General features: G+C 39.0%; 2 protein-coding genes across 2 annotated transcripts; one reads left to right on the top strand and one right to left on the bottom strand.

The window, feature by feature from the left end:
* The first annotated feature begins 645 nt into the window (after positions 1–645).
* Positions 646–13,033, top strand: LOC137191702 (CUB domain-containing protein 1-like). Its single transcript, XM_067602017.1, has 10 exons — positions 646–933; positions 2,734–2,949; positions 3,048–3,410; positions 3,513–3,881; positions 6,285–6,482; positions 7,718–8,083; positions 8,183–8,539; positions 9,359–9,446; positions 10,582–12,817; positions 12,895–13,033. Exons 1-9 carry the CDS (start codon positions 861–863, stop codon positions 11,030–11,032), a joined length of 2,481 nt encoding a protein of 826 aa, XP_067458118.1. The 5' UTR covers positions 646–860; the 3' UTR covers positions 11,033–12,817; positions 12,895–13,033.
* Positions 13,034–13,272: 239 nt separating this feature from the next.
* clec3ba (C-type lectin domain family 3, member Ba) lies at positions 13,273–14,768 on the bottom strand. Its single transcript, XM_067602019.1, has 3 exons — positions 14,527–14,768; positions 14,314–14,412; positions 13,273–14,110 (listed from the first exon to the last, which is right to left on the bottom strand). The coding sequence occupies exons 1-3, from the start codon at positions 14,621–14,623 to the stop codon at positions 13,710–13,712; spliced, it is 597 nt and encodes a 198-aa protein (XP_067458120.1). The 5' UTR covers positions 14,624–14,768; the 3' UTR covers positions 13,273–13,709.
* Positions 14,769–15,386: the final 618 nt, after the last annotated feature.

Below are 15,386 nucleotides of genomic sequence, written 5' to 3'. Positions count from 1 at the left end.
ATATCCTACAGTTAGTTTAATATACAGAATTTTATTTTCTTTTAAAAAGCATCACAGTTCATTTTATTTAACTGTCAGGGAGAGGTTATCACTCTTCTGTAATTATTTCAATTTGTTAGAAGTAGAGTAGGACGTGTTTTCACTCGTTAAAACGTGTATTGGAAAATATTCTAATATCCACTGTAATACAGCCTGTGAGTGAAGTGCAGGTCGTTTGGCATGTAAAGAGATTTTATCAGCTTGACTTCTCAGCAAAACTGTTTACCTCCTGCTGAGACTTGTTTGACTTATTTACCCCAAATTAAGAGCATTCAGATATGCCTGCCAACAAGGATCACTTAGGGAAGATCATTTATCTGTAAAAATACATTAGAAAAACATGAACATTTATGAGTCTATTAGAGTTCATTATCTTATATCTATTAGGTTTCACTGTAATATTTCTATTATATTCTTATTCTATCAACTGTAATCTCTGTATTTATTGCGTTTATTTTGCAGAATTGCATTGATTTCAACAGGGCTTTTTCTTTGTTAACTCAAAAAACAAAATATTATCTAAATATTATAACCACGGATGTGTTACGGTTATGACGCGTGAATGAACTCTGTACCTGCCAAAATGGCTGACCTGGCCACGCCTTTACATTAAAAGGTGTGTCCTTGCTGTTGGCGCACACACACACATACAGGAAGTGAAGCAATTGAGTCTCGATAACTACGAGTTGAGTTGCACGTAAACGACAAGAAAATGTGGCGCAGGATGGTCGCAACTTTGGACAAGAAAGCCGTGAAATAATGCGCAGATCTCCATCTATTTCCCTCCGGATCAAAGCCAAAGAGCTAAATTGTGGGGCAGCATGTCCTTATCAACAGCCAGAGTCTCACTACAGATCTTCTTCTTTCTTACTTTTATTGTTTTCACGGTATCAGGTAAGTTCAAGTCTAATGTTCATTTCGTTAACGAAAGCTATGACTAAAAATGATCGTCAACGACCTTTTTCTCCATGACTAAGACCAGACGAGACGGCACCGACGTCATTAAACACTAACTGTGACTATATCAACATGCTGTTGACGAAAAAATAAGAGACTAAAATGTAGTTTAAAAAATAAAAAGCTTCTCTCTTTATTTTCGTTTACAAAAAAGAGGAAACAGAATATTATAGACAGGAGTCGCAGTCTGAGCAGCATGTTAGTGAGCAGAGCAGCAGCAGCTCCGTCTGTGTTTACTGAGGCGTTCAGGTGCACTGCTGAATGTACGTAACCCGCGCGTTGGAAGCACTCAGACCCCAATACAAAACGACTGTAGTTACACGCATAAAACAGAGAAAATAGACTCCAGGTCACGTTTGCGTGTATATAGTGCGAGTGAATCGTGAGCCATAAAACAGTAGTGTATAACTTTACCTTTCCTTATGGTTGTTGTTATTCTAGCAAACATTGAGAACTAGCTTGCTAGACAGCATTTTTTAACCTTATGTCATTATTAAGTGGGGCACAGTGTTTTTTCTTTTCTTGTTAACACAGACCTCAGATCTATTTGCAATTAGTGTATGTACAGTATTCTTTTTTATTTTATTACTTTTATTTCCGTTGTTCAGAACAGAAAGGTAAGTTTGTACTTAAGACAACCAAAAATTACAGCTCTTATTATTTTATAGTAGTTTTAAAGACTGTAATGGGCCCCAGTTTTTGAATCGTGCTGGTTTAAAAGAAATATGCAAATCAGAACATGTTCCATGTTTGGATGTATTGTCCCTTAAATTGATCCCATCAGACCAGACACTTTTCCAAAGCTGCATTCTCAATCATTCAACCTGTGTTTTCATCAGATAATGATAAGTTTTGGTTTTGGCTTGACCAGATTGAATGAAATATTCATTGTAATCTGATGGCTAAAGGAGACTAAAATGTCAACAGTTTTCATTGACTAAAATCTAAGAAATAGTTTTCTTTGACTTAGATAAGACTAAAATGCCTAGACTTTTACTTGACTAAAAAAATCAGGATGACCTTTAACCAGTTTGACGAAATATGATAAAAATTAACAAGGACATGTGACTAAACAGGACTAACACTAAATAAAAAATAACTGATGAAGATTTACTGTGAAATGATTTACTGTGAAAAGGTGAGGTGGATAATTATTTCAAGCATCAGAAAGGACTATTCCTCAAATTACAGGACAATAATTGTAGGACGCAACATCAGACAGAATTATTAGATTATGCAGTTTACTATTTCTTTGCCGTTTTTATTATGCTGTTTACCGTGTTGATTAATCGTTGAATGAGTGTATTGATTAGTCCTGTCCAGAGTAAATGAAGTTGTTAGGCAGGATCAAGACGAGGACAAAACGGAAAGAAGGGCTCTGTGTAGTTTCACTGTGACAAAACCTCATCGTCCAAAAGCTTCACGGAGTCTGTCTGATGTGTCATGTGTCAAATTGAAGGTTCTGTCTGTTTTGTTCACTTTAGAAACGTGTAGATACATATATATAGAAAGAGAAAGAACGCAGCGTAACCAGGAAATGTGAGACAATAGAGTCAAGCAGCACATTAGGTACTGAACATGGCTGTGTTTGCTCAGCACAGGCCTGGTTAGTCATGAGGAATGGAGCCAAGCTGTCAGCCTTAGTCATATTGACATTGAGTGCAAGCATATATCTATCTTTGTTTTCTCTTTATCAAGTTGTGATTCTCTCAGTCTCTCTTTCTACATTTTATCTAGGGGCTCAGAAGCTGACCATTGCCCCTGACCGAGGCACCACCCTCAACATCAGCAGTAGTCAGGTCAGAGGGTCGGTGTGCAAAGTCTGCACAGGGTCAGGACGCTCACGACAATGTAGTACATCTGTGCTGTTAAAAGATAACGCTCCTGTCTCGGTGGAGTTTGAATGTTCCAGACCTCAAGATGTATTCAGCATGGAGATTGTACGAAATATAGGTAAGAGGGTTCTCATCTCGTCTCTGGTTATCTTGTAAAGAAATCAAATTATCTTGCAGAGCTAATATGCTTGGATTTATGTGAAAATGTCTTCTCAGAATGTACCACAAAGTCGTGCAACGGCCACATCATCCAGGCTGACTCCGGCTCCCTCCCTTTGCTGGATTTTAAACGCAAGTTCACCTGGAACCTGAAAGCTCCAACATCAAAAGCATTTCAAATAGACTTCACCAAGACAGGTCTGACACAGATTAATCCATCTGTGAGCTGCCCAGACAGACACACCTACACCCTCCAGGCCTTCCAGGATACAGGGAACGTGGCTTTAGGGAAATACTGCAGGACTGGTACTATCAGCAGTGCTCAGATACTGAATCAAGGGAGCTTTTCTCTGGAGGTCCCAGCAGGTCAGAAGCTGCAAAATGGCCAGTTTGATGTGTCTGTTGGGGAGGAAATCAAGTGTAAGTTAGTGTAAATTGTAGCATCCTAATAACGTCTTCTCTGTCTCAGGTCAAGTGTCAAACATCAAATTATTTGACAGTTTATGGTTTTTTCTCTTCCAGCTCTTGCCAAAATTACACTGACTTTACCACAAGGGACTTCGTCTTCCGAGTTGCTTTCTCCAAACTACCCGGACAGTTTTCCTGACGACGATGTAATGGAGTGGTACTTTCAGATCCCAGCCAAACAAACGGCATCTGTTCAGTTTCTGAATGTCACACAGCCACATTGTCTGAAGAAGGAGACTGCGGTGGAGTACCACGGCAAAGGGAGAGGAGCATTGGTGCTGACTTTGAAGGACACCCAGCCGGCCCAGAATCAGGGCGACTTCTCCTTGATGCTGAGGAACTGCGAGATGGACAGGAGACGAACTGGTTCTCCTGGACTCTCCCTAAGCATCAAGGTGTCCACTCCAAGAGCAAATTCACCAGGTGTGTGTCATATCGTCTGCACTTGATGAGGTTGTTTGGTTTTGGTAGCATTAGGGCTGAGCGATATGAACAAAATCAAATATTACGATATTTTTGACGAAATACCTCAATATTGATATCGAGACAATATTATAGAGATGACTATTGGTGCTTTCACAAAATATTTACACAATAAAAATTTTGATAAATAATCATCAGTAATGTGGATAAAATGATTAATGGACACACAGACTCCGGCAACGACAGATCTGGACGCACCAGACCACTGAATGCTCGGCCGGTGAGTGACGTACTGCGAGTTGGGCGGTGTTTGGTTTTTGCTCTGCTGTTTTCAATATGGCGGCTGCATTACAAACAATCTCATTGTACAGCTAAACAGTACAGTAAAATATGTTTCTGAAAACATTTGAGGTGAGAAATAGTAACTTCAGTAACAGAATCTTGATTCATATTTGATCAGCACTGCCCAGTTTGATAGTTTGATCTGAGTTTGTGAGCTGGCCTGACTTCATTGATCATTTGAATAAAGTTGAGGTCAAGTTGTACTCATGCAAATTCAGATACGGTGGTTGGTCTGTCGACTCGCCGTGAAAATTACATCATTTTACTAAAATGCAGCCTTTAAAACCAGCCAAAGACAACACTTATACCATATTATAATATAATAATATCCAAAATCTAAGATGATATCTAGTCTCATTACACGATATCAATATAATATCATGATATCAATATAATTTCATGATATCAATATAATATTGATGTATTGCCCAGCCCTACGTCACAGCTTTTGATAGAAACTTTTTACCTCTGAGAAGGTTATGTATTCAGCCCTATTTGGTTTGTTTGTGTTCTTTGTTTATCTCTAATATTTATGGACTGAGGTGATCAGATAGGCATTGAGCTATAGAACAGTTTTGATTTGGAGATCTCTGTCGTTTTTATCCACACTATTACAATCAAACTAACTGAGATGAAGGCTTATTTCAAAAGCTTGTTTAAAGGGTCAAGAAACTGATTTAACTGAAATTTAAAGCTGCACTAATCAATTTTTTTATATCAGTAATGGATCAGATTAACGTAATATGAAGGGTGTTACTCCTTGTGACAAACTCACAGAGAATCATCAACAACTCTGCAGTTCCACGCAGCTCTTTTAGCATTTTAGCATCTTTTAGCTTGTTGTTTTGGTTTTACAGTCCACAACTTGACTGTTCTCATTCACTCTCACTGCTCACTGAAGCAGCAAAAAAAGCTCTAAAAACCCTCCATATGCTACTTCCACAGCACCAAATGACAAACAGACAAAGTTAGCAACTAACTGGAGAACATAGTGGAGCATTTAGCAGCTGTGAGTGAGTATCGGAGTTAAATTCATCAGGTTATTCCAAATTAATGCTAATGTTGCTCTAGATGTGTTTATAGGCTGTTGTTTTATTACACATTCCTCAGGTTATGTTATTAGTTGATAATATGTGTTGTGTTTGAAGCTTGTTCTCCTGCCAGAAAATGTATCATCGCTGCTATAAATTAAAATAAGTATTATTAACTAACTACAAGCAAATATTACTTTAACTGTCAAATAATTTCATGATTCTTTTTAAAAAGTCCAATTGGTCCATTAGTCTCTCAAAAATGATGACAATTTATCAGTACCTGGTGTTTTATCTTAAGATTTCTTACTTCATCTGATCAACAGCCATTTAAAACAACATCGTGACTTTCAGAAAGATATAAAAATGAAAAAAAAAGTTAATTGTAGATTCTTTGAAGTTTTGTTCAACAAATGTTTTTTTTTTTTTTTACCTGTTTTTACACTTTTTAGACATATATAGATACATTTAGTGTTGATCAACAATTAGATCTATTAATGGATCATTTCATCTAAATCAAAACCCAAAGCTGCTCGGAGGATTGTTCAGTGTTGGTGGAGGTTTTGCTGTTTAGAGGGTGAATGATTACTCCTCTACATGTTGCAGCAGGTACGCGCTTAGAACATACAGATAATCTTTATTTTGCATTTTCTTGCCTGTTACAACATGGGTGTAGATACATTGTTCGTGTGGGATTGACAAGATTTTCCATTTTTCTGAGACAACTTTTGTAAGGATGAGTAATGAAAGAGTGACGTGGAGAGGGGGCTTCATATATGAGCCTTCAGGTGTCAGGTTAGGGGAGCTCTGAGATTGCCTCATTGCTGAGTCATGAATCACCGTCGTGATTACAGGAAACCCTTCCTTCGGCGTTCGGGGGAATCAACTTTTATTAGTCAAAACAAGATTAAAATCTTTCTTTTTGACATGGTTGAGGAGGATGATTTCAGCTGATATACACGTGCCCACACATTTGCATTTGTGTGTCCGTAGAAGAGATGTTCATGTGGAACTACACTGTTTTCTGTAGTGTTATGTAGTGTGGACCTGAGGAAGCAGAAGGGCTGTTCTCTTCACATCAAGAAGCTGAGGCCGACCTCTGACTGCAAGATGAAGATGAACTCTGTGACGAAGGAGATGATCACAGTCTCATCAGACAGCGTTGCTCAGCTGTCTTTCCAGGACTGCCTCGCTGAAGACTTGAACGTCACCACCATGAGCGTCATAGGTAAATCCAGATTTGACTCATTTACTGCTCCTTGGCATGGAAAATAAACCTTGCATTGCAGGCCTCACAATCATTAGTCACAACATACTTAGTAATTTAAAGAAGGAAGGGTCTCTAAAAAATGCAATTTCATTGCACATTAAAATGAATATAGAATGAAATCAACATGATTTCTGCACTGTGCAAGATCATTTCAGTTTCTAACAGCCCCAAACATTTTCAGTCTGTAATTCAAGCAAGTAAGAACATAGATGTGATGTCCGTAATAATGATATATTAAATTTATACTGCACATTTCATTCGCAGTGAATCTCACAGTGAAACAACCGCAGTGTTGTTTATCAGCTATTTTTGTATGTTTCAAATTGCTGAAATGTCCTTGTTTTATTTAAAGCTACACAGATCAATCTCATTATATTAATGACATGACATGACGTGTATCCAATGACAATGACGATGTCCAGAAATCCCTCATCATCATTCGCTCATTCACTACTCCCTACATAATGGACACTCAATAGTTTACTCAATAATGAGCAGTAAATTGAGATTTCAGACGCTAATCATCTCCGTTTTGCGTCATTACATTCAACTGTTCAGTCGCACAGCAGTAATTTTCTCATTGCATTGTGGAATTGTTAGCAGAAACGACTTTTTTCAATCCACTGTGGATTTTTGAGGACACTATCAGGTGGATAAATTTACACCCTCCAAATTCAGACACCCAGATGACATGTCAGAGTGTAAATATAGTGCACTATAGGAAAAAGGGAGTGATTTCAGACACAACTTACTGTATGTGTAATGTAAAGATAGCCTGACTGCAGTTTCCATCTACTCTACGGGGTGTTTTAGTGTCTTTCAGCTTGTTGTTTTGGATTTACGGCCCGCAACCTAGTTTTTTGGTTCACTTGCTGCTCCCATCAAAGAAAAAAAAAAAGCACCTATACACTGTGACCAAAACAAGACTCCAAATGAATGCTAATGTTGCTCTGTGTCTGCTGGATGTGTAAATAGGCAACTGTTCGTTAACATGTTCACCGTATTAACTTTGTATACGGTGATAATATGTCAGTGTTGGGTTTACAGCTTGTTCCACTGCTTCCAAGTGGCTGAAAAAATCAATTAATGTTGGAGGATTGTGGCTGTAGCCCCTTAGGAAGGCAGAAATTTTGCCTCACTTCTAAATCTTGATTTAATCGACCTCTATTAACATGTCACTCACATTTCCCCAGGGTGTAATCAACTTAAAGACTGCCCGAAGTCGCCAGTGTCTCTGTTACGACCTTCACTGCCGAGCTGCCTTACCGCCTCTCTGAGCAGTATGACCTGGCACCTCCGTCCTCCTGAGCACGGCACGGTGGAGCTGACCTCCGCCGTGCCCCTCAAACAGTCCCTACCTGGGCAGCCATGCAATGAGAGCATCATTAAACTGGCAGAGGATGATGGAACCAATATTGGAGAGTTCTGCCCTCAGGGAGCCATTCAGAAGGTCCAAATCCACACTAACGTTTCAGTCACTGTGTCCAGAGTGGGAGGTAAAGCACTGATGCTGTCTCCCAAACCTGTGCTGAGTGCCAGTTTGAAAAAAGAGATATCAGGTAACAAGAAGATTAAATTGATGATGTGGTTTAAACCATACGTCCTGAACGAGTGCATCTTTTTCCCTGATATTTATTTTTCCTTTCTTTTGAACACAGAAAGGTACATATTCACTGTATCTCCAATGAAAGACACTCCTGTCCTTTTGGCTTCTCCTGGTTGGCCAGTTGGAATGAAGTTTTACTCCACCATCTCCTGGATCGTCTCTGTTCCCCCGAAGATGGAGGCGAACCTGATGTTTGCCAACCTCAGCCAGCCCAAGTGCAGCAACCGCCACACCAACATCAGGGTGCAGAGAGTCGGCTGCCTGGAAGAGGACTACAGCCGCAGGGAGGACGAGGAGGCTGAGAGCGAGATCACTGTGCCAGCAAGCTTCTACCTCAACATGTCCAACTGCATGCCTGAGAGAGGAGACTTCAGCGTTATCACCAAGATCACCCTCCAGAAGAGCACGAGTGAGTATGAGAAGCTTGTGTTTTTGGACTTGGAGGATTTAATGGGTCACAAATGCTGTGTTGACTTTTTTTTTTAACACCAACTAACGCCTTGAAATTACCTTTCTATGCTTTCATTTTGTCTTTGTTTAGCACCTTTTAACCTGTCTTTACCCCACGTGATTGGTATCCTTTTTTTTAGCACAAGCTCTGCTAGTAGTTTAACTTATCATTTTGTCAATTTAACAAAGTATGAAGCCACGAGGAACCAAATTTACAAGAAAAAGTGACACAGGCGCCTATGAAAATGTACAAATTTTGAGTGATACACTCAAAATATTATTACACAATAGTTCATTGTTGTAAAAAAGTATTGCTTCACTATTCATACACACAAATACAAATGTAATAAATAAAACTATACTGCAGTCTATTTACATGTCAAGTGATTTTGTGCCTTTTTCAGGAAAAGTGTGTTTTCTGCAGTTAATCATTGAAAATATTAATAATTCACAGTTTAAAACATGTATTTCAAAAACTGTTTTGTGGTCTTCTGACATAAATGAGATACTGTATGATAAACCCCACATCAGCACTGATATATAAATAAGGTTATGCTACTATAATTAAAACATGCTCAGTGTCTTTACTGATGGATATACAGACTCCAGAGGGATTTAAAACCATTATAAATGCTTCTAACGTTGCCATTTTGGGAGGGAATAGAACTATTTTTCTCAATTATCCAGAGCTTAAATGTAACAGTTATATTATAGCATGTTAATTTAGTTAATAACAGAAAAGATGAAATGATATACTGTGTTGTTTTGTTTCATGTAGACCTGATGCTGACCATCATCCTGAGTGTGGTGGCTGCTCTGTTGGTGATTTTTATCATTGTGCTGGTGGTGGTCTGTGTGGTGATAAGGTGAGTGCATCTGTTTTGTTTTTCAAGGTTTATTACCTAATCTTTATAAGTAATTGTTTTGAAGTCTTTAAAATTACTCACTAAAGTATCTTTACTAAGAAAAAAAAAGTCTACTAGAAAGAAAGAAACAGCAGCATCTTACAGAACTTTGTCTCTTTGAGATTTTCTGCTTTCACTTGAAATCTTCTCAAGGATCTTTTAGTGGATAATTGATATATAGATCCCCAAAGTATTCATACATTAAAAAGAGATGATGATCAAATAAAGAATCACATGAATAAATTGTGTAAAACGTGTAAAGGAGCCAATCATCTGTGAAATAATTTAAGAAATCATTAAAACTAAGCTCATTATTATAAAATGTTATTTCATCGTCAGTTTTATTGAGTTCATTTATGTTTCATAATGGCACTTTCCCTCAATAACATTTTATTAACCTTATTTTGACTCGTCAAAGCAGAAAAAGTGTAAATACTAATATTAATAATGGCTTTGTTCTTTTTAATCGTCCCAGTAAGTGAGTGAACATGCAAAATACCAGAACAACTGACTCACCTAAATGGATCGGAGCCATCGTTAATGTTATTAATTGTGATTATTAATTCCTCCTGAGCTGTTCCTGCTTTGACAAGTCAAAATGTCAGCTGTGAAAAGTGTCTGTTGCACATCTCCTGCCTGTCTTATGCAACAAGTGGCAACAAATGTAGCCAGATAGCTCCTGAAGCGACAACGTAATGCCAAATTAATTCTGATTCAACCAACTAGAGGCTGCTCAAATTAAACACAGTTACAGTAATAAGTAACCTTTCCTTTTATTTAACTGGCTGAATCTGACAGCAGCACAGTCAGCAAAGTTTTATATGTAAATGTAATAAATATTCTGAAACAAAATCAGACTTTTGAAAGAGGACAGTTTAAGTTAACGTTTCAAAAAAGGAAATAAAACTCCAATAAAACTGTTGCTATAACAACAGTGAGTTGAGTTTTAATACTTTGTTTATCATGTTCACAAAGTATTGGTTCATCTTTATATTTTACTCAACTTATAGATGTGATTATTCATTTCATAATTACTTTATCTGACATTGAAGAGCTGTAATGCTGTATGTAATTCTCTTTCTCTCTCGCCAAACAGGAAGAAGAAGAAGCAGCTGAATCATCAGGTCTCCATCTACAATCCGAACGGCACCAGCTTCCTGCCAGGATACAACGGCTTCCCTAAATCACGCCAAGACAACGAATCCCACGTGTACGCGTCCATTGAGGACACGCTGGTCTACACGCACCTGCTGAGGAAGGGGGCAGAGATGGGCGTCTACGGAGAGTTTGACACATACCGACCCTTCATGGGGAACACAGACTCACAGAAGCCGCTGGTCTCTAAAGACAGCATCGCCGACAAAGCGGAGGTCGGGGTTTACCAGCCGTTCCGGTATTCATCTCAACAGGCTCCTCCGCTTCCCAACAGGCCTCCGAGTCACGGCCAAACCTTTGTGGACAATGATATTTACCAGACTGAGGACCAAAGCCAGGAGGAATGTTCTCCGAAGCTGGGGCCACGGCTGGATCCAGAGGGAGGGAACTGAGGAGGAGATTGGATTGAGCTTTCTGCTTATCACTTGACCTACTTGAACTTTGAGATGTTCATTCCCTGGCATCTGTGTGATTTCCTGCAGTTCGGCCTTGCAAGAAGCCTTTTTTTTTCTCCCCTCTTGAGCATCATTTTGCACCAAAGCCAGTCACACAAAACAACCCTGTTCAGACCTGCCTGCCGCTGTTACCTTGTTTTATCTCAGATGAAGCCGCTTTTGTTTGAAAGCAGTGCTTAATCATCCCATTTATACCAGTTTAGCCCCTTTAAAGAGATATTTTTAATTTGAGATATTTGATATATGTATTTTTGTACATATTGTGGATGCAAACCTGTGTGCTATTTACAAGCTTTTCAGTTTTTCATTTTTGTCATGAAACCGGTGAAAAGAGAGGACTCCACTGCTGTTGCAGCTCACTGCTCTTTTATAGCATCATCAGGACATGAGGACCCGATGACGGCTGTATTGCAGCAGATTGCAACAGCAGTGTGTGTACATGGAGTCATCCCTTTGTATTGTTACTCCCTCTGCTTTTGCACCTACTATGGATTCTTCTAGATATCATTATATCAGCCAATAACGGTGCCTTACATAGATGCCATTACACTCCTAACGATACACCTTTAGGTCATAGATTGTTTTCAGTCATTTTGGTCCATGAGAAAGACAAATTTAGTGCTTTTGTTCTTTCTTGGACCTACACTTCTGGGAATCTCAAGACTGATCTTCTGACTGTTTTCTTGATCGCTGAGGGATCTGTTTCTCTGGTCATACAGAGACTTTTTTGTTTTCTTTTTGTGTATCATGATGAATGAGAGTCACCAGTCAGAGACTATATTTTGTTTTAAATGTTTTGTATGTTGAAGACCAAGGACCACTTCTACTGGACTACAAGGACACAGAACGAGAATCTTTATACATAATTTAAGTGCAGTTAGTGAGCAAAAAGTTACATCTTGCAAAGGATCTCAGTGTGTTTGTTGATTGATTGAACTTTGTTACCGGGTTTAACGGAGAGATATAATTGCTCATAATGTTCTTATGTGTGGAACAACAAACCACATCCTAACTTTGTTATATACAACCAAAGGTTTATTTTGTTTTCATAAGATTTTGTACATTTTCTGATAAATGGAGTAACAGATTACACTAACACAGCAAATCAAAATATTTATGTAGAGAGTTCACTTCGACATTAGTCTGACTCAGAAAATTAATAGGTCTCATTTGAGGACACAATCAAACTCCTGAGAAAGACTGAATAAATTGTCTTGTAAAGCCATGTTGCCTCCTGCAGTTTAGAAACCAAACAGCAGGGGGAGACACATACTCCTGATGAAATGAGGTTTCCTGAGACTCTGTGAGAACAGTCTGAATGTTAAGTTACAGCTCTGTAATGTCTATTAATGCTTTACAGTTTGGCTGATTGAGTTTTAAAAGGTCTGAGACGAAGACATTATACCCACAAACACTCTGCTGCTGACATCAGTGGATGACCGTGGTATCATGGAGACGTCCAAACATGTTGATCTGATGTAACATTTCTTTGGGGTGACTTAACTATTGTGAATGCCAACGCAGAATGATGGGAAAAAGTGTGGGTGGGTGCAGATACAGTTAGTTTTTACAAACGTTGGACCAGGAAACTTCTGCAGGGTTTGATAATAAAATGTTCGGAAATTTGAAAAGGTTTTGTGTTTTCATGGGAGGGGATGTTAACCCTGTTTTTTCTGTAGATTTAGAGTCATTCTCTCGCACATCTTCCTCTCTAGACTGGCAGTTTACATCCATCTCCCTTATTACATCTGTGACATATATGAAATGGTGATGTTTAAGAAGAAACGTCATGCTCATAGTGTTACAGTTCTTCTTATTCTTGGACATAATGGTTATTATTTCTTTGAATATACTCCAAAAACACATCATTCATATACATTTGCTTAAAATAGCCCCAACTGTACCCGCCTCCTCAGAGCTGATTATATTCAGATGATTGCATTTCAGAGTCACATACATATGATGTGAAACACTTTGTGTCCTGTTTTGAAAGGAAATTTTTGGCTGTTTGTGAACCTTTAAGCCCATCGGCCCTGTAAAATGATCTGGTAAAACACAGCAACCGTAAGCCAAGAGTTTGTTTATGAGTTGTTACATAAGCATTTTTTTCCCTCTGATGACCAAAAGATTTATATTATAACAGCTGAATCTCAGCAACACAATGAGAGAGTTGTAACTGTGGAGACACAGATTTATTAATGTAATATATTATAGAATATAAACAGCATAATTTGACATTCATGATTGCTGCACAGTAAAAAAAGCTTTTTTTTTATTGTGTTGATTAGCAGATGATATAAAAATACACATAACAAAGACAAGCCATCGAGTGGTGTTTACCTCGAAGCCTGTTATCTATAAAGTTTGAGCACATGAGTCTATTGAATCAGCATCTCCCAGTGAATTCAACCTATACAACGACAAATCCCAGACCACCTGTGTGGAGTCACCCTGATATGGATTGACATCTGAATGGCTTGGTCAAGAAAATGTGAGCTTAAGAGAGATGCAGCACATTATTTCGTGAATGTATTGCAAAAATCTACCTGATAGCTGTCATTCGTTTCTGCAAGCTTCATCTGCACAGGTGTAAATGTCAGAAAGAAAGGAGGCTTCAGACGATATTGAACTCACACACGGAGGCCTTTTCAGCTCGGCAGTTCTCATCAAACCACTTCCCGTTGGCTGTGGTGGACAGGATGGCACAGTTCTGGGTACGCCCCCCGTCTGGCTGCAGGGTGATCTCTGTCTCCCAGTTCTTGAAGCGCACATTGGACCCTGATTGGTCCACCCATTGGCCATCGGTCACCATGTCATTGACACCCAGCCAGATGTGCTCCTCCGGGCCGATGCTCTGGCGGACGTAGTTGTAGAGCTGGTCGTTCTCGTCTCCGGTCACAGGAGTGCACAGGCTGCCTCCCTTGGCAATGCAGTCATCGCTGGCTGCGTGGAAGTTCTTCTTCACTGGATCAGCCAGGAAGCACTTGCCAAGGATCTTGGTTCCTCTCAGACAAACTGAGGGGGAAGAGAAGTCAGTTTTTTTCAGGTGTCATTGTTAATCTGGTGTTTACAGTCTGCCAATCTACCTTGACTTTTCATTTTTACATAACATCATGTTGGCAGTGTAGTAAAATGTCAGTTGTGATACATTTTTGTGAGTCTGTGCAAACATTTTCTTGTAAAAAATGGATGTATTTAAATAAGAATTGTACCAATACCTGTTTGCAAAGCTTGCTGCTCTTTTAACAAATTCAGCTCTTGAATGATGTCATTAACCTGTTGCTTCAGTTCCTCAATTGCTGCACTGTTTGTAGAGTCTGTTGAAACAAAAAACAAAGCAAAATCTAATCAGAAACATAATTCTTCCATCAAAGATTAACAAGCAAGTACATAGTCTTCATTTCCAATGTCAAGTTAATATCAAGTCCCACCTTTCTTGCCATTTCTTTTCTTCGTTGATGTTTGCTGCTCTGTACAGTGTGCCAGCAAAATAAGACAAAACATCCAGCAAACTCCTCTAGCATCCATAACTCTTTGGGGGGGAAAAACGCTTAAAATCCACCGTAAATAAGCTGTTTTAGTGCAGCTCCACAAACGCTCCTCGCAGCTCTGAGTGCTGGCCAGACACAGACTGTTGTGTTTTACACGCCCGTAGTGGCGGCACAGAGTTGAGTGAGGAAATCTTGTGTCAGAGAGAAGAAATGTTTTACAGATGTTTAACAGCCGTTTTTATGGTGCTTTTAAATGATGAAGCATTTAATGGGGTTCTGACAAGCATGACTTGGTTTCCACATGTTTGCAGGTTACCGGTGAATTTCAGGAGAGCCTTATCTGTGTGTGTGTGTGTTGTGTCAGTTCTTACATGAACAGTATTTGAATTGACTAATTTATCTAATATCAGCATATGTTTATGCCACTTAAGCAACAACTTTTTAATCATAACCAGTTCTTTGTTTAGTTTCAGGTTTTTTATATTGTTTCTTGCTGATTAGATTTGTTTACTGGTTTAAGGGTCTCTTGTGTTCCTGCTGAGGGGCTCCAACAGGCCAGAGGTTGGATGCTTTTGGGTTTCTTTCAGAGCAAACATCTGGTTCTCCTCAATGAGCTGGAGGAGGTGCAGTTGACATGCAGCAGGGCCTTATATAATGAAGAAATGAAATACTGTTGATGGCCCTCTGATGAGTTCAGTGTTCTTACTGACTAGACACGCCTCACAGCCAAATGACGCATTAAAATGACACAATGCAAAGTTTCATCTCCAAACATGAGCAAACACACAAAAATAGCTTGA

Source organism: Thunnus thynnus, chromosome 10 (assembly GCF_963924715.1).
Source record: "Thunnus thynnus chromosome 10, fThuThy2.1, whole genome shotgun sequence".
Lineage (NCBI taxonomy): Eukaryota > Metazoa > Chordata > Actinopteri > Scombriformes > Scombridae > Thunnus > Thunnus thynnus.
Note: the sequence above shows the minus strand (reverse complement) of the source record. Positions and strands in the feature narration are given on the sequence as shown.